We start from the raw sequence: 19,283 nt of genomic DNA, 5'->3' as shown, positions 1-19,283 counted from the left end.
CAGCAACAACACATTTCTGCTTTATATATTTGATGAGCAATCCTTGGACCTGCCCTGCGTCTATACTGCAATAAGAAATCACAGACAATCGGTCCTTAATATGAAGCACAACCATAGACACGTTTCTGTGCCCTTGAACCACAAAATGAAGCAAACCATGCACTCACCTGCAAAGCCGGCCTTTTGATGGTGTCCAGCAAAAGTCCAGCTCTTGTGGCCACCGCTGGATTTACGTCTTCCACCGCAGTCAAAAAACAGCAGAAGGCGTGAGCCAGCGAATACTTCAGCAAATGGTTTTTGGTGACAGAATGGATGTCAAGGAAACGACAAAGGACCGCTACTTTCTCCACTGTAAAGCAAGAGCAAAACATGTGATGCTGTCGCACACACACAGGGTTAGGTGGCCATCACAACCCCAACAGGATGTGACTATCGGAATTAATCAGGGAACATCTGAGGTGGAAAGGACTGAGAAAATTCCGAAACTGCAAATCTGGATTAAGTAAATTGTTCGGATGTGCTAATTGGCCTATCGGCGGTATTTAGTACCAAATTATCCACACCGGTGTGCTACTTTGCTCCATTTTTATTTGTTTTTTGCAGCAGTGGGTGTTAGTTTGAGGCAGAAAAACAGTGGGTGTTAGTTTGAGGCAGAAAAAAATCAATGTTTGTGAATTTTGACAATTCAAACAAAATACATTGATTTTTTTTTTTACTGTGGCAGAAAGTGTGACAGGGCTATTTAGATTTTTTTGTTTATTTATCAAGGTGCAATTCATATGGTACAGCATCAGCCAGTATCTGAAAGGCCAGTACCAGTCATTCGTGGCACCAGCTTGCCTGGAATCCTCTATATTGCATATGAGCAGTGCTTAATCTGTAAAAAAAAAAACATAAGTGTGCGGGTCCTCGTCAGAAGGCCACCACAGTTTGCACCACACATTGCCACTGTACTTACATAACTACTAACCATCACACTGAAGTGTGACAGTTCAGACTGTTCAAGGCCACCAAAGCTTCAAGAATAGCTTGGGTGACAGGTATTAGTTATTTTTAATGTATATTGAATTAACAAACAACTGTTTTCTTCTCATCTTTAAATTACACAAACACCGCCACCATGTGGCGTTAATGTATATTGAATTAACAAACAACTATTTTCTTCTCATCTTTAAATTACACAAACAGTGACACCATGTGGCAGCTGTCATTTGTGCAGGTTCAGGCAATTAAGTGCCAGTGCTGAACACCGGAAACTACCGGCTCAAATTAAACACTGCCTGTGAGTCTGTTCCTTTTCCCAGACACAGTTCTTAATGGATAAAACAGCAAACCTTATGGCAGCACACAAAGGTTCCGATTCCAAGTGTCCTTGTCAATTGCGATCCCTGCACAAACAAACATCTGCATAGGGATTGCACTCTTGAGGAAAAAGGGCATATATTTGCGGACATGCAGATTTTGATGTGATAGGTGCTAAAATGCGCACTTTATTCCCCGTGAAAGGGAAACGTATCAAAATAGGTACTATTTACCTCACTTGATGAATTCTGAACCCTAGGTCACTGGATTTTATCGAGTGTGTTAAATGCCACCTGTCCCTTCAGGGCACTCGTAGTCAAGCCCATGGGTTTTTCATAATATAGTGTCCTGAAATCAGAAATTTTAAGCATACACTATGTCCATTTCTAACTCTAGAATCAAGATGCTATTAATTTGCATATTTTCTATAATGAGTAATTCATTTATTTGCAAACAAACCTCTAGCTGTGACACATTGAGGGTTTAATGTACATCAGGGTGGCTCTAGTAATAGGTGGAGGGAAGTCTTGTGAAAGGATTGTTTGGAGACCTTCAGGGAATCCCAAGAGGACTGAGTGTTCTGGCAAGTGAAGGCAGACACAGGGACGTGCGACAGGCCCAGCAGTGAGCAAGAAGCAGCTTGTGTGTGGCAGTAGGTAAGGGGTGCCTGACTGGGAAAGGCACTTAGGAGCAGGCAGTCAGTCTTCGAGCGACCCACCAAGGCATGAGTGACGACTAGAGTTCTTACTTGATATAGCCCCCAATCAGGAACACTGTGACAAGCGTGATGTCACCGTCTCTAAACAGGAAGTACAGGGGTGTGTGTATGTAGGAAGCTCTGTGGGTGGCGCAGACAGTTCTGAAGATCATGCATTTATTTATTGAGCAGGTGTGTAGGGTGCCAACCCGGAAGCACTTTTCAAAGGACAGGTAATGTCTGGGTCAATTGTGCACTCCAGCATCGTGCGTTCAGGACTGGAAAGTTGGCAGTCTGGTAAAGCCACTGTGTGGTGTGATCTTTTCTGAAGGGTAAACTGTGTTTATGGAGTGTCGTCTGAGTCATGCTGGTCTTCTAATGGTAGCAAGTGTGGAGCGGCAGCTTATTTGGAATCAATGCTTAGTGGTATACCTTGTATGTTTACTGCTCTTAAAGAGACAGTCTAGGGAGTCATGTCACAATGTAACTTAAGTGATGGATGATTAAAAAAAGATTAGAAAATGCCGTTTTAAGGTGCCAGCGGAATTCTTGTCAAAAAGGGGCCATTGCTCCAATCCTGGACTTTTCATTTACAAATTATTGTGCTCAGGTGTGGTTCTTCCATCGGATCAACTGAAGTAAACTACGACGACCTGTCTCAGAATACATCAGTTTATTTAATAAAAAAACAAGGGCTGGAGTACACCGCCTACGTGGAATGGAGTCACAAGGCAACCATTGTTTAATGTTAGAAGCTGTTAATGATGAAAAACTTTGTGGCGGGAGAACATTTGTGGGTTTTGCTAATATATGTTGATAATTTGGACTACAGTTTGTAGTGGCCAATAACACAAGGAATTAAAATGAAATGCAGGAATAATACCAACAAAATAAACAAAAGGCAACGCAAGGAGTGAAGTCAGGAGACTCCCAACGTGGGAGAGGCCTGGGGATGGGACTGCAGCAGCCTGCCTGCCTCTGAGGGTGAACGCATTGAAGAGAAGCCTTAGAAGGTGTCAGAGGCACTCTTGATGGCAGCATCTGATGCCATGGGCAATGTGCCTATCACCACAAGACATGGCTGAACTCATTTAGCAAAACATAGCAAGGGGGGTATTATCAGTGGCATACATTTTAATCTATGAATGGAAACATCATGTAACTGTCCACATCAACACTTCTTTCTCTGACAATGATTTATGGATTATCTGCCAATAGAGCAGCTACGTTGGTTAAATAGCTGCCCATAGGACAAGGTTGGAACAGAGGGTCTCAAAAAGAGGGAGGGACAAGGGGCGCTTAAAGGTCCAGCATACGAGTTCCCAGGAGATCAAACAAGTAAAAAGAGCGTAACATGAAATGCTAGGAGTCGAGGAATCATCCATCAACAGCACAGCATCCAGTGGCGGCCCATGCAGGTAAGCACGGTGAGATGGGGGGTGTAAGTGACAAATGACAGAATTGTGAAAAATAAATAAATGAAACACATACCTTGCGCTTGCCGCATTGCCTAGTCGACGATGTGGTCAGTGCAAGGTAAGTGGTTTTATTTATTAATTACATTTTCACTATCCATCTATAGTCACTTACCCCTGACACGCCCCACCGCACATACCTGCACGGGCCTCCACTGACAGCATCAGGTACAGAGAATAACTTGAAATCAAAATGCGCATCGTATTCAATCACCATTCAGTCAGAGAGAATAATCTAAAATGGAAATAAACTGGGGAGAGACTAAGCCGCTATTCAGGTACGGAGAACAACCTGGCATGGAAAGGAGTACGTAGTCATCCAACAATTTGGGACCATTGATAACCAGACACGGTTTGGTGACTGGAGACTAAGGGTCTTATGTAGAGTTTGGTGGACAGTATACTCTGTCACAAACATGGTGGATGTCCCTTTCACTCTGTTACAAGGTCACAAGGCAGTACAGTACAAGGCGCTTCTACTACAGCAGGCGGGATAGCCATCGAATTTTCATGGAATATCCACTCCGCCAAACTCTAAATAAAGCACTCGGTCACTAGCCACGAAGAGGAAAGAACCTGAATTGGGAATGAAATGGCAACTAAGCCACCAATTGGGTACAGAAATTACCTGAAATGGAAGGAGTCAGATACTCATGTACTAATCAGGAACAGGTAACGGCCTAAAATCCATCATTCAGGGACCGAGGGTAACTTAAAATAAAGCAGACATTGGAGACCTACTCAGGTACAGGGGACAGGAGCTGCAGACACCTCATCGGTTACTTTTTATATACTAATCTGAGGTGCTGGAATTTGTCATATAATACAATGTTCTTGATGTTGTCTGGGGCACACCAGAAAGCATAGCCCCTTAACAATGTTCCACTGCAACCTACCTCTTCCTACACTCTGCAGCCACTCGATAATGCTCCACCTCAACCTACCTCTTCAGGCACCTTACAGCCCCTTGGCCATGCTCCACCTCTACCTACCTCTTCCACCCTCCCCGATCCCCCCTCGTTCCTTCCTCCTGGAATGAGGCTGAGCCCAAGACACTGTGCGCTCATCAAGGCTATCTCAGGACTTCCCCACCTCAATGACGCTCAGCACACTGGGTTCTCTGAGCATTTATGTTGGACTATGCCTTTCTTATGTGATTTCTGCTTAAATCTGTTATAAAGCGCTCTAATACCCTCGGGTCTGGCCAGCGCTATATAAAAATTCTTAATAAATAAATAAATAATAGATAAATAATAAAATATGAGCGAGGAATATTCAAACCAAGCAACACTTCATAGGTAGGACATGATAAAAACCTTAATTTCAATTGTAGACGATTAACTAATCAAACTGCTGCACACTAAAAATGTTATTCTTTTGTTAAAGGATTCAGTAGATCAGAAATACCCCAGATTCATCAAAGTCCTGTTTTGCGAGTACTTAATAGAGAATGTTAAGGATTCGCTATTAAAGACTCGCAAAACGGGATGCATGTAGAAATCGCAATAATTTTAGCGATTTCTACAGCTTCCTTAAGGCCCATAGGAATGAATGGGGAGTAATTCCTTATTTGCGATTAGCAGTTAGCGAATCGCAAATAAGGAAGCAGTTCCAAGGGTGCCAGGGTGTCCAAAGGACACCCTGTTGCACCCCTGAAATGGTAATGTCCACTGGTGTTGCGCACACACATGTCCCAAGGACATTTGTGTGTGTAACATACAACTTAGAAAAATGTGCTAAATTGCATTTTTCTAAGTTTTTGCTATTTACCACGTAGTTAGACTTCGCGGTAAATAGTGGCCCCAGATAGCGATTTCGCAATTTTAAAATGGTTCATGAATTGCATTTAAGGAATCTCAAATTGCGATTCCTTAAATGCAATTAATCGCAATTTAGCGATTTCTAGATTTGCGATTTTTTAATTTGGGATGATGCATCCCAAATGCAAAAATAGCGCTCGCAAAGGGCCAGATTCTCAGAATCTGGCCCTTTGGGAGCCGATTCTGGTTTGATGAATCTGGCTGATAGTTTGCTACCGTTCTGCGACATGCAAGACATATTTGTCAACAGTAACGTTACCTGCTTCAAATCTCATTTTCCAGTCTTTGCTGTTGAAGTTGGTGTTGATAATGGTCCAGAAGATGTCCGCACCATAGGGCAGGGAGAGGGCATGGAGCAGGAGCGGCACACCCAGTGACGACAGCTGGGAGAAGTCCGACTTCAGAACTCTCCACAAACTGCGAACCAACAAGATTAGGGAGGCAATTCTCAATTCAATCACAGCTTTATTCGATTTATAATTCAAACAATCATAAAAGTGGATAAAAACATACAGATATCACATAATAAAAATTGGTTTTAAAAGAGATCACAATATAAATCGAGATATACATCAGCTGTTAGTTCATACAATCATTAAAAAGGAACATACATATGTGGAGACCAAAGAAACGTCCATAGTCATATGCTAAGACTTTTCCTTAGATGAACAACTTTTTAAAAAAACATTGATATTCTCCTGACCGAGTGGACGTTATCTAGATATTGTAAAACAATAAACGCCGGGGAGCACTGTCTGGTCCCTAGAGTTTTTAAAATTGGGACAATCGATGTCTTTCTTAAATTTCAAAAAAATGTACAGAATAAAAGTACATGAATGGTGGATTGACCCGAAACCTTATCACATGGGCACAATTTCAGTTCCCGGTCCCAGTCGTGCATTTTTCGGAAACTTACAAATCTAAATCGTGTCAATAAAAACCTGTCATAAATTCCAGGTAAACAGTTAAGTATGTTTGGATGGCAAAACAAGTTAAAATCATTTGATTTTGCTGTACACTGGGTTTGACAATCTCGCCAGATTAGGTAGGATTAGGTGAGAACCCACAAACTGAGCGCACACTTAACTGGGCCTCAGGCACAGCATGTGGGGTTTCCCAGTTAGTGATAACACTGCATTTCTGAAATGAGGCATATGTTGATGCAATGAGAACTCAAGAGGGGGTCAACTGGCAAGCTAATGGAAGTACGTGGCATAAGGACGACTGGATAGAATAAGCAATGAGTGACAAAGTATATGCGGACATATTCGTTTTCTTCCTACCATTAAAGTGTTTACAATGATTTGTTTAAGAATGAGCCTGGCCTATGGCAGAAAAATACATGCGGTAGTGTATTGTAGTTTCTGTATGTATGTGACATTTGTGGGTACTTGGATGAAACACATATTAGACACAATATGTAGAAACTGATATGAGTCCAAGTTGAGTATGTGCTCACCCATTGCATTTTGTATTACAGGAAGAAAAGCCCCAAGGTCATATGATATCTTTAGAAATATTCTATAAGCAACCAACAGGATGTATTACATATACCAATGATGACATAGCTATGGCAAAGACTGCACTGTATTCTTAACATTCTAATTTATGGGGTCCTAAGGAAGCTCTCAATTCTGAATAAATCCATGAGCTGAAACCTGCCACTAAATTTGTATATGTGCCTTAACCCCTATGGTGCTCAACGGTGGGCGTGTGCGCATAATGGCCGGGGACCGTCCAAACCACGCCCAAGAATGGAATGTCCAGCACCACGGCAGAATTTGCGCCGCAGCCAAGGTGTTAATAATGAAATAGATTAGCAGGTTAGTTTAATTGCAACTCCTCTCTATAGTGTGTATGATAACTGGCCAGAAAAAATTATTTTGTCTCTGCACAAAACAGTGTTTATATATATTGCTTGAAAATATTATGATGGATAATAAACGCATTCGTATTTTTCTAAATGTATCAACAGACTATAAGGAATTGGAAAAGCATACTCTTTATACATATTATCCAGTGGGGGTCGCCACTGGGTAGTTAAAGTAATAGTCTAGTTAGAGTTAGGTCAGCTGGTATATAGGAAGAGCATGTTTGTGTTCTTAATAAAAACAAAATGGCGCACCGGGGCTGCATTATTTTATTAAGGGGAGTGGGCACTCAGCTTCCTTCTCAATCTAATAAACATCCCAAGGAGCCCACCCGAAGGGCCGCATTACATAAGGGAGAGCGGGGCGCGCAGTCCCCTTTCTCTCACCCATCATAGGCACCAGAGAGCCCAGCCCCAGGGATGAAATATGCACAAAAGGGGTGATGTCATCAATGATGTCATCAATGGTCATAAATGATGCCATAGAACATGTCATAAGTGATGTAATATGTGAGATCATGAGCAGTCCGTGCTATAGCTGGTCAAAATCTAAATTTTTTTTAAGTTCAAAACATTCATGCTGTCACTGACATTCACCTAACTTTAACGTTCCTTTAACATTGTGTTTTTTTAATGGTTTGTGGGTGCCTAGAATGGGCAACAGGGTACCCACTTCTGGCCCTGGGATGGGGTCCCGATGCCCTAAAAGGCCTGGGAGGGGGGGGGGGCTGCACACCCTCCGCCGCTTAATGATGCAATTTGGACCAGGGGATGGGGTCCCCTGGTCATGGCGTCCCCTGGTCATGATAAGGCTTAGAGAGGTGGGCAGCACATCCCCTCCTTTTTTTAATGGCCAGGCCCTGTGGCAAATCCCCACAGGCAGCCAACGCCAGGCTGCGCATGACCTTCAACCGTGCACAGCACAGTTTTGGCTTGAGGGCCTGGCCTGTGGCCTGGCCCTGCGGCCATCCCACTCTGAAGCAGCCGACACCCCTGCAGGCAGCAAACCTCCCACTGTGCAATGCCTTTTATTGAGCGAGTTGTGGGGGAGGCTGCCGGTCCATGATTCCAGCCAGGTCCTGCATCCAATCATCCGCAGGCAGCCAACCCCACACTGAGCACAGCCTTTGACTGTGCACAGCGGGTGGTTGATAACAGGGCTTGGCCCGAGGGGGCCCCAGGGGACACCATCATTTAGGGCCAAAACATATAAATTGAGAGGAAGGGGCATGCAGTATCATAAGTCTTATCACTACTACGATTTCACATACTTTAAATTATATAAAATGTAATGGTATAACCAGTGCATAGAGAACCAAGAAAGCGCACGTTATAGTTAATGTAGTGTGGCAATTGATGTGAGAAGAATGTGTATGCAGGTGAGATTTTTGCCAGAGCTCTGCGTTTCAGCTGGAATGTGGAGTGGGCAAAACTCTGCAAACTCCATCCGCGGAGTGGAATTTATTGCCCACTGTAGTCATTTTGCAATTACTTGCTCCGCAATTATCAGTGTGTGACTTCAATAGAAGACTGAAATCTGTACCTGGCAATCAGCAAATGGTCTTGGATATAGGCGAGGAACTGAGGGTGGTCCTTCCTGGCCATATAGAGGCACTCTCCATGAAGGCAAAGAATCTTCAGGCAGTTCAGCATATTGAAGAGAATGTCTGGCTCCTCAAACCTAGCCATTTCCTACAAGGGCAGTAGCACATGTTAATACATTATCATACAGCCTACACATGCAATTTCTCTAGAACTACATAAATGGAAGTAAAATTCTACCTGTAATATGGTATAGATCAGCTTCAATGTGACTGGGAGTTGCTGGTAACAGAATTTTCTTTCAGTGTCATTCTTTATTGCTGTCAGAAATAAAATGAGAGTCAATATCTCAGGCATGGATTGCAACTGAACTGTGTTACTGGGCAGAAAAATATCAAAAATTACAAAGATGCACAATATGGAGGTCAGGAGTGGGGGTATATTATTTATCAAGGTTTGCCCACACCCCTAGCCTTTGTTAATGGTAAGTAAATTTACACAATGCTTTGTGTCACTTGGCTCATTACAATGGCTAAAGATCGATAACTGAACCTTTTAGTTATAGTCATAGGCAGGAGCCCTAAAGACAAAGTCATCCCCGAGGCACTAAAACCCCAAGTGGGACACAGTCCATGATGGCATACCTTTGCGACCTGTTATATCTTTCCTGTGCGTCTAACTTTCCAATGTTATCTTCTCTACTTTTTTATCTTCCATTGCTAACTTAAGAATTAAACCCCGGAATACAAAAGTACATCATGAACATAAACAGAACAGCTTGACATATAAAGCCTGAGCTTTATACGGTCAAAAATCATTATTGAATGGTTAAATAATTAGCCACAGAACAATCCCTATAACCAAACAGAGTTTACAGTGAGAAGGGATTTTTTTCATCTTTTTTTTAAGATTGTTAGTCCTACTTAGGGAGTAAGTGTGCATCACACTCTTAGAACAGGTTGCAGACACCTTCAGCCTTGAATAATAATTCCTCCGGATATATGTAAGGCCTCTAATGTGGCGTAAACCTTCCCAAGGTTCATGATTGTAGCACTATCCATTTCCTCTGTACTTAAATGTGATGATATCTTCTTTATATCTATGGCTATAGGCTTGTTTAGTCATGTGCGGGGTGTATTATGCAGTCTACCGGCATGAATATAACCCCCAGTCACTTTCCTCTTGTTCCCCAATCAGATTTCCTCTCTGCTAGCTAAATAGAGTGGATAACCTGGTTGGATCGGGTTTAATGAATGGCTGCTGCAGCCATTTAATCTCATTTTTCTACCCTGTCAGGCTCTGGTGTCTATATGAGTGCCAGGCAGGAGATTTGACCAGAGATCATATGGGCTCCCTAAGAATTGTTGCTATCTTTATTTCATGTCTAGGTATTCAACAGTTGGAAAAAAGGGAGTGGGGTATGGTTTACAAAATGCACCTGTACTCATTTGCCTATAAAATGATGGTATACAAAGGAGAGACCCACAGAAAAAAACTATCTCTACATAACAGCAGGCAGTTTTGTCTGACTGCTGTTATTTCACAGCAAACCACAATGTGTCCATTGAAACTGTTCTTTATGAACTTATCCTCTTTTTAGCATTCACGCAGCGAAGTGCATTTACAACTGTACTCTTGTATATCATGCTAGTATTTATTTTAATTTAGGACGTCAGTTATACTTCTAAAACAATTTAGTCTGTATGTCCTACTTGAATTTCTTTCTAATTTGCTTTTAGTGCTCATGTATGTTGTGCTTATTTTGACAATGAACTATTATGTCACTAAGAGAAGCTATGCCATTTATTTCAATTTATCTATCTGTCTGTCTGTCTGTCTATCCATCTGTCTGCCTATCTATCTATCTATCTGTCAATCTATTTACCTATCTATCAACCTGACTGTTGAACTACCTGTCTGTCCGTTTGTCTGTCTGTCTATCTGCCAACATGTCTATCTACCTACCTATTCCCCTCTCTGTATATCTATATACCTGTCTGTTAAACTGTTTAGCTATCAGTCTGTCCATATCAAACTGTCTAGCTACCAGTCTGTCCATCTATCTACATGTCATTTTTTCCCTTTGCCTCCTGTGTTTTTGCTGTGTGTTGAACTCTGTTTTGCTGGACTAGGTGCTTTAGACACTTTGCCACTGATGTTCAGTACTAAAGTGCAAGTGCTTCCTTTGTAATTTGTTGTTATGGATTAGTGATTCCATGATTGGCATATTTGATTTACTAGTCAGACCCCATTACAGGGCACTGTGTGTGCCCAGGACCTGTAAATCAAATGCTGCAAGTGGGCTGCAGCACTGATTGTGCCACCCACAGAATCAGCCTGTAAAATGTAACTCTGGCCTGCCAATTCAGAGCCTGTGTGCAGTCGGGTACTGTAATGTCGACCTGGCACACGTGCCAGGTACTAGCCTTCCCTTTTTTTACATATCAGTCACCTCTAAGGTAGGCCCAAGGAACCCATGTGGGCAGGGTGCAGCATATGTGAAAGGTAGGACATGCCCTGGTGTGTGTGTGGCATGCCCTAATAGTGAATTACTGCCAATTTTGTTTTTCACTATTGCAAGGTACCTGTTCCCATATGACAGAATGGGGAGTTTGTTTACAACATCTTATAAACTAAGCATAACTACCCCTGGCAACAAGGTAGGAAAATAAAGTTTAGTATGCCTGAACCCAGAATGTTGAATGTATCTTTTAGTGAGGATGATTTTTACATTCTGTGTTTAAAAATACCACTTTTAGAAAGTAGGTATTTTCTTGCTTAACCATCCAGTGTGCCTCTGCTAGGTTTGTGTATTGCATGTCTGACTTTTGGATGACAGGGGCTGGAGAGAGGCAGTGGCTCCAGAGAGCCTGATGAGTCAGGGCTGCGCTGAATAGACCTGGTCTGCATTTAGAGTAGGGTGCAGAGATTTCCTTTCACCAGAATGGGCCTGGTCTGCCAAGGACAATGCTGTTTCCACCTCCTTCCAGGAAGCTGCACCAGAGAAAACAGAACCGGTTTGGACTGAGCACAGGGCTTCTCTGCCACCTGAGAACAAAGGATTTTGTGATATAAATATGGGGCCCAGACCCCAGAACTTTGGATCACTTCTGGGAATCATGAGGAACCTTTGCTAAGGAGAAGAGCCGGAGAAGCTGAGGAGGAATACTTCCCCTGTTCTGTGTGCTGTCTGGGGTTGACCTGCAGTGGCTACTTGCTGCCAATGAAAGGAGAAAAGGACTTTGCTGTTTGCTTTGTCACCTGCTGGAGGAAAAGATCTCCAAGGGCTTGAAATTGAGCTTGCCACCTAGGCTGAAGTCTCAGGGACACAAATACTTAATTTCTTCGGTCTCTCTGCATCTGGAACTGCTGTTTCAGCTGCCACAGAAGGAAATTGCAACACTGACTCTGGCCAGCGGAGTCATAACCTGCACCGAAGCCGTGGGCACCGCCAGTGAAGAGGCGATGCAGCGCGACGCACTGCCCCGACTAGCAGCATAGGCCCGACGTCTGATGACGCTGTGCCGCATCGACTTCAAAGTCATCACCGAGGCGACTGCCTGCACCAGAGCCAAGGACAGCGCTCGTTATGTCCACGACGCAACGTCCTGACTCGCACCGCAGCCCTGACTTCACCGACGCCGGTGGTTCATCAACGCGGAATCAATACTCAACTTGGGTGACTCACTCACCTGCCCTGCACAAAAGTAAGGAATAGAGGCTTCACCTCCCCTGGGGTCGATAAAAACTGACGCAGCCTGGCGCCAACAAAGCATCATCTCCCCGACGCCATGCACCGTCTTTGCTCTCATCAGTTCCAAGGTACTGTTTTTTGTGGGTCTGCTTGACTCCACAACTGACGCTGCACACCTCGTGGTCGGTGCCACACTTTGGGATTTTGTTATCAGTCACAAAGTCGTAATAACTCAAGGTGGAGTTATTTGTCGCAACAAACCTTAGTTGAGTGTATAACCTATTTTTGTGGATCTCTTGATAAATGTATTGTGGATTTTTTTGTCATTTGGTCTTGTTTGGTTCAGATAACGATTACTTATTTTTCTATACTGGTGTGGAGTCCATTTGTAGGGTTTTCACTGTATTACTGAATGTGTTCACAAATGCTTTACACACTGCCTCTGAGATAAGCCTGTCTGCTCCTGCAAGCTACCAAGGGGGGGAGCAGGGGTTATTTTAAAGTGTATCCCCCTTACCCTGACTAGAAGCTAGTTCCCCGATTTGGACAAAGGTACCTACCTTGCTAACTAGAGACCCCCATTTCTAACACTATCTATCTATCTATCTATCTATCTATCTATCTATCTATCTATCTATCTATCTATCTATCTATCTATCTATCTATCTATCTATCTATCTATCTATCTATCTATACATATATATATATATACATACATATGTATATATACATATATATATATATAGATATATAGTCTGTTTCTATCTATTGATCTGTAGGTCTGTCTGACTATCTATTGATCAATGTATCGAAGACTCTCTATCTATCTTTCTAAGCCTGTCTATCCATCTAAGCCTCTCTAAATCTGTCTGTCTATGCATCTATTTGTCTGTCTATCCAGCTATCCATCTATCTGCCTGTCTCTCTGTCTGTCTATTTATATCTATCTACGCAAGTCTCTCTATTTATTTATCTGTTCACCCTATCTATATGTAATAAAGATTTACAAAAACATTACCAGAAAAAGCACTAGCAAGAGCAAGAGTTTGGTAACCACTGCCAGAGAGATTGACTTTTTAAAGCCTTGAGTTAGCCAAGATCTTTTGATTTTGGTACATTTATATATGTAGCATAGTTACTTATGGTAAAACACCTTCACTCCGCAATTTTCACTCCGCATACATTCACTCCTCATACCATTACAACGCAAGTACCATTACTCCGCAATACTTTTAAAACGCATACCATTACATTTTATATGCTTTTACCACGCATGCTTTTACAACGAAATTCGTTGTAAAAGCATGAATGGTAAAAGTATATGTTTTTAATATTTAAGTTTAAGGTAAGTATATGGTTTTAGTTTGGGGGTGTTGGGGTATATGTTTTAGGGGTTAAGGGGTATTTAAAGGGTTGGTTTGGTTTATGGGGTGCACAGTGTATTTTTAGTGTATGTTATTTTTAGATTATAGGGTTGGTTTTGAAGGTGCTTGGGTATTTTTAGGGTTAAGGGGGTATGTTTAAGTTTTGGGGTGTAGGGGGTTTTATTAGGGTTCAGGGTGGCTTTTGGGTTATGGGATTCAGGGTTATTTTTAGGGTTGATGGGTAGGTTTGGGTTTTGGGGTACAGAGGTATTTTTAGGGTTCAGGGCTGGTTTTGGGGTACAGGGCTAGGTTTTGGGTTTTGGGGTACAGGCGTAATTTAGGGTTTATGGGTAGGTTTGGGTTTTGGGGTACAGGGGTATTTTTAGGGTTCAGGGATAGGTTTGGGTTTTGGGGTACAGGGGTAATTTAGGGTTTATGGGTAGGTTTGGGTTTGGGGTACAAGGGTATTTTTAGGGTTCAGGGGTACAGGGGTAATTTAGGGTTCAGGGATACAAGGGTATTTTTAGGGTACAGTGGTAATTTAGGGTTCAGGAATAGGTTTGGGGTACAGGGGGTAGGTTTGGGGGTACAGGGGTATTTTTAGGGTCAGGATGGGTTAGTGTTTAAGGGTGCTGGGGTATTTTAAGGAGTAAGGGTGGGTTAGTATTTTGGGGTGCTGGGGTATTTCAAGGGATTAGGGTGGGATTCGTTTATATATATATATATATATATATATATATATATATATATATATATATATATATATATATATATATATATATATATATATATATATATATATTGGTAAAAATTATAAATAAATAAAATATATATTTATATACATATGCATTATTAAGTGTGTGTATATATATTATTATTATTATTATTATTATTATTAATTAATTTTATAGAGCGCGTAGTCACCCGTGAGTATCCCAGCGCTAAGATCAGTACAACTGCGGGTCAGCGGGGGCCGGGAGGGGGACAGGATTAAGGAAAGAGGTGGGTTTTCAGTCGCTTTCTGAACCGTAGATAGTTGGGTTCAGTATATATATATATATATATATATATATATATATATATATATATATATATATATACTACTATTATAAAGAGAGAACTTGCACCTTTTGGCCAGGTAAACTCGGGAACCACAGCGCCAATCTACACACCCGATACATCTATGAAAATGTCAAGGTGTGTAGATGGACATAGGCTATATACATTTTTTTAAAAATTAAATTAAAAAAATTACGTTTGTAAACAAAGTAGTCCCCTGAAAGTAGCGCCGGCCAGGACCTAGCGTTGGCCGCTACGCGACATGTGTGATGACGAAGGAGGAGGGCGGTGCAGTGACGAGCGGCTGTGCAGTGAGGAGCGGCGGCACAGGTAAGGAAAAGGAAAGTGAGACTGTGTGATGCAGGGGGAGGCAAGAAGGAGGCAGCAGTAAATGAAAATATCGGAGCGCGAGTGAGTCGGGCGGGAGGGGGGCGCGAGTGAGTCGGGGCGGGAGGGAGTCGGTGCAGGAGGGGGTCGGGAGCGGGTGTACTGGCGGGCTGCTAGTATATATATATATATATATATATTCCAATCTCACGTACAGAAAGTACCACGCACTCCGCACAGGCAAATAAAGACTAGTATTCCGTCTGTTTGGTCATATCCTGGGTTTATTCATAAAAACCACAAGCCATAGACAAACCCTACGCGTTTCGGCGGATAGCCGCCTTGCTCACGGGTAAAGCATTGTTGTGTGACCATTGCATTGATAACATATTCATTGTATTGAATCAAAACACAACCCATTTGAAGATGGCCGACCCCAACGAGTTTGTTAGTCCTCTCTTTGTGTTGTTTGTTTAGATGTGTCACATGCACTTAATTTAATCAATGGTCAAACAACAATGCTTTACCCGTGAGCAAGGCGGCTATCCGCCGAAACGCGTAGGGTTTGTCTATGGCTTGTGGTTTTTATGAATAAACCCAGGATATGACCAAACAGACGGAATACTAGTCTTTATTTGCCTGTGCGGAGTGCGTGGTACTTTCTGTACGTGAGATTGGAATATTTTCGGGATCCTCCAAACCCGACTCGCACCGCCGGCTAAGTGTCCCGGTCTGCATGGAGGAAGAGAAAACGGCATATATATATATATATATATATATATATATATATATACATATATATATATATACATATATATATATATATATATATATATATATATATATGTATATATATATATATGTGTGTATATATATATATAAATATATAAAAATAAATATATATATATTATATATTATATATATAAATATATATATATTATATATATATGGTAGGTACATTTGCTAAGTTTATAACTTCACCACACCTGCCTTTGCGTTGTAAAGGCATGTGTGGTGAAGTTATATGCGGGGTAATAGATTGTGGAGTGATGGTACTGCGGACTAATGGCTCAAGTGTTGTAATAAATGCGGAGTCATGGTATGCGGCATTATTGTTTGCGGAATAACGACACATATTCATTACTTATAGGTATTTTTGTTCAGACTTTATCCCATTAACATTTTTCCACTCACTGCAGCAAGCATCATTGGGCAATGGGTCAGCCAAATTAACCAATTGGCTGACTTCACTATGATGTACGGTATATTTCTGTTTCACAATTAACATATCCGCACACAAAGTAGCTCCCCTTAGTGCCAGGGATTACTATGTTAACGATTGGTATTTTTAAACAAAAATTATATATTTGCTTTAGCTAATATTTTTTAAGATTGATTAGGGCCCTGCAGCTTTCCAACAATAATGTTTTGCAAAAACCATGACAGAGTAAAATAAGAATTGCCAAAGGTAAAATGCTTTTCCAATGCTTGTTTTTTGAAGGGTGCATATAATTCTCCCCCTTGCCAGAACACATACTCCCCATCCCTCTCTTTTACTCCCCAAAACTCCTCCATTGCCCTCAATTCACTCAGACGTCCCTACATACATTTAGCTCCATCTCAGAGCAGATGGAAAATACTTACATTAAACTCCTTGGCATGATGAATACCGTGTGATTTTATGACTAGAAAACTTGCCCTGCGAGGTAATTCCCAATTGCAGGGCGTTTAACTTGAAACTGCACAGTACTGGGCGGATTTACTTGGCATTAAGGTCAACATCCTCCCCAGTTCCGTGCAACTCCTAATCAGACTCCTATGCCCTAATTTAGACTTCGGCGGATGGGTTGCTCCTTCAAAAACGTGACAGATATCCCGTCCACCATATTACAAGGGCCATTGGATATAATGCATTAGTAATACAGCAAGTAGAATTTCCATCATGTTTGTGATGGAGTAATCCATCCGCCAAACTCTAAATCGGGTCATTAATCTGATTTTACGATAGAGGCTATTCGGGAAATATAAATTTGTAGTAACCGAGCAAGGTTTGTGACTCCATATGGCAAGTGAAGGCTGCAGCCTCAAGGAACAACCAAGTCATGTCACAAAACCATTACAAAATACCCAGAAAGTTGACTTTTTTTAAGTATATGGAAAGTGGCCCAGCAAGAAAGATTCGATTTCACTTAGTTTGCTGAAAATCCTCTCACTCTTCCAAAAGCTTTTAGAGCTGTCACTATTGTAAAAAGGATTAGATCACTTGTATAAAACTACTCAAGGGGCACAGTGTACCATAATCTTGGCAGAGGTAGGGCTGGTCTAGGAACACCTATATATCGAAGACATGAGCCTTGATAAATCATTTCTATTTGACTGATGTGTGTAGATGGCTTCTTACTTAAAAGAGCATGAATAGGAGGCCTAAGGGAATGTTGCCAAGCCTACAATTACCTACAGTTGAGTCCTCATCAATGATTTAGAAAAAAATAACAATCTTAAGTTGAAGCAAAATGTAATTGTCGCACCTATTTGTACAGGTAGGTCAGTAATGTGCCCTGGTCAAAGTCCTTAGTGAAAAATGCAATACTTGTAACTTTGGGAATGCTTTCAGTTAAAGCTGACAATATGGACTGTTTAGGATATAAGATGCAACTCAGGGATGTTCACACCTCACTATGATTAGTATATTGTGTCAAGGAATCCGCTTTGTCTTGTCTAGATTGAAGACCTAAGAATACAGTATGGAAACTCAAAACAATCTAACTGAGATGGGAAGACTTAAAAGCTCATGTTGGTGTGCCAAACGCCCTAGATATAAAATGCATTTATAAGTGGAGTTGAAAGAGATTGAGTTTGTGTTTCTCAGTCAATGAGGTTGAAAGGACATAGATGCATGTTTTGATGAGTTCCCTTTAAATTTTAACAAGCACACTCATAAGTTCTAGAATAATTATGTTTTAGTGTCACTGCACCATTTGGTATTGCAACCATGGGGTTTCCCGCAGGAAGCTGTATGGAGGTTCACATTTCATACATCAGCATGCTTCCACTGTTGAAAATCTTATGATAGCACACGTTGGTGCAAGCACTGTGCACTAAACTGTTTTTGGGATATCCATGCGGAGTAATGATAGATCTGCTCTTCCCAACAAGAGACTCACACACACAAACACACACACATCCTGTATTTTTTAGGAGGATGCTTTCCTTCGGCTCTCAGTTGAAAGTCTGTTCTGGCTGTGACAGACTTTCTAATGCTACCATATTACTCTGCATGTGCTGGAAGTGTTTCCTCCAACTGTTTATAATCTATGATGTTTTCTGTGCATGTGAACACACATGATGCCTCTGCCATGAGTGTCCTCATGAAGCTTGCAGATATATATCTCCCCTATAAAAAAGTCAGAGATGTTGTCTTTACCAAGGCCCCTTATTTTGGGGCGTGAAGACATGTGTCACGCCCAGGAAGGAACAGATTTTCCATGATTCATGGTATGGAAATGATTTTAAATAGTCTATGCCAAACCCGTGGTCCACACACATGAATTACAGGCGGCGGACCTTCAGTATCTCCACAACACAGAGTACTCCGTGAGGTCATTGGAGTTTTGGCAAATCGGCCACTAGCCCAATATAGAGTGGGCAGTCAAATAGAAAGTTTTACAGTCAATCAATAGCGGGTAAAACCTGGCAGGAAGGTACAGTGCAGACGCGACCACTCCTTAGGGGAAGAGGGACCCCCCCCACCACCTTTTTGGAAACATGTAGAGTGTATGTCAGGCTAAGCAAAGGTCATCATGAGAAAAATTCTTCGTGTTCAGGTCAGGTAGCCAGGCACTAAAAGTGTGCTAAATGCACAGGCTGAACTTTGCCAGGCAGAGGATTTCACAGCCCTCTGGGTGTGACCTCCTCAGCCTTAGAGAGCACTTTGAGGCTCTCCCCCTTGATAGACTTGGACCTGGGAACTTCAGTTTTAAGCCCTGAAGTGCCCAGAGCCGAGTGTCCACCAGTGACGCCTTGTCACAAAGTGGGGTGGGGTCAGCAGTTTGTTTTTGAAAAACCAAAAACATGTTAAAATTTTGGCAAATGTCCATCAATTTGACGATGCTGTCCACCTAACTTAACACGTT

The 19,283-nt window shown here is 41.9% G+C and overlaps 1 protein-coding gene across 1 annotated transcript in view; it reads right to left on the bottom strand.

Annotated features, from left to right (window-relative positions):
• UNC79 (unc-79 subunit of NALCN channel complex) overlaps positions 1-19,283 on the bottom strand; it is a 644,685-nt gene that overhangs the window by 302,278 nt on the left and 323,124 nt on the right. Inside the window, exons 21-24 of the mRNA XM_086937713.1 lie at positions 8,947-9,026; positions 8,708-8,856; positions 5,554-5,711; positions 168-349 (exon numbers count right to left, since the gene is read on the bottom strand). Coding sequence (XP_086793839.1) covers positions 168-349; positions 5,554-5,711; positions 8,708-8,856; positions 8,947-9,026 — 569 coding nt within the window. The remainder of the gene's footprint in view (positions 1-167; positions 350-5,553; positions 5,712-8,707; positions 8,857-8,946; positions 9,027-19,283) is intronic.

This window comes from Lissotriton vulgaris, chromosome 9 (genome assembly GCF_964263255.1).
Source record: "Lissotriton vulgaris chromosome 9, aLisVul1.2, whole genome shotgun sequence".
In the NCBI taxonomy this organism is placed as follows: Eukaryota; Metazoa; Chordata; class Amphibia; order Caudata; family Salamandridae; genus Lissotriton; species Lissotriton vulgaris.
This window is presented reverse-complemented; position numbering and strand designations above follow the sequence as displayed.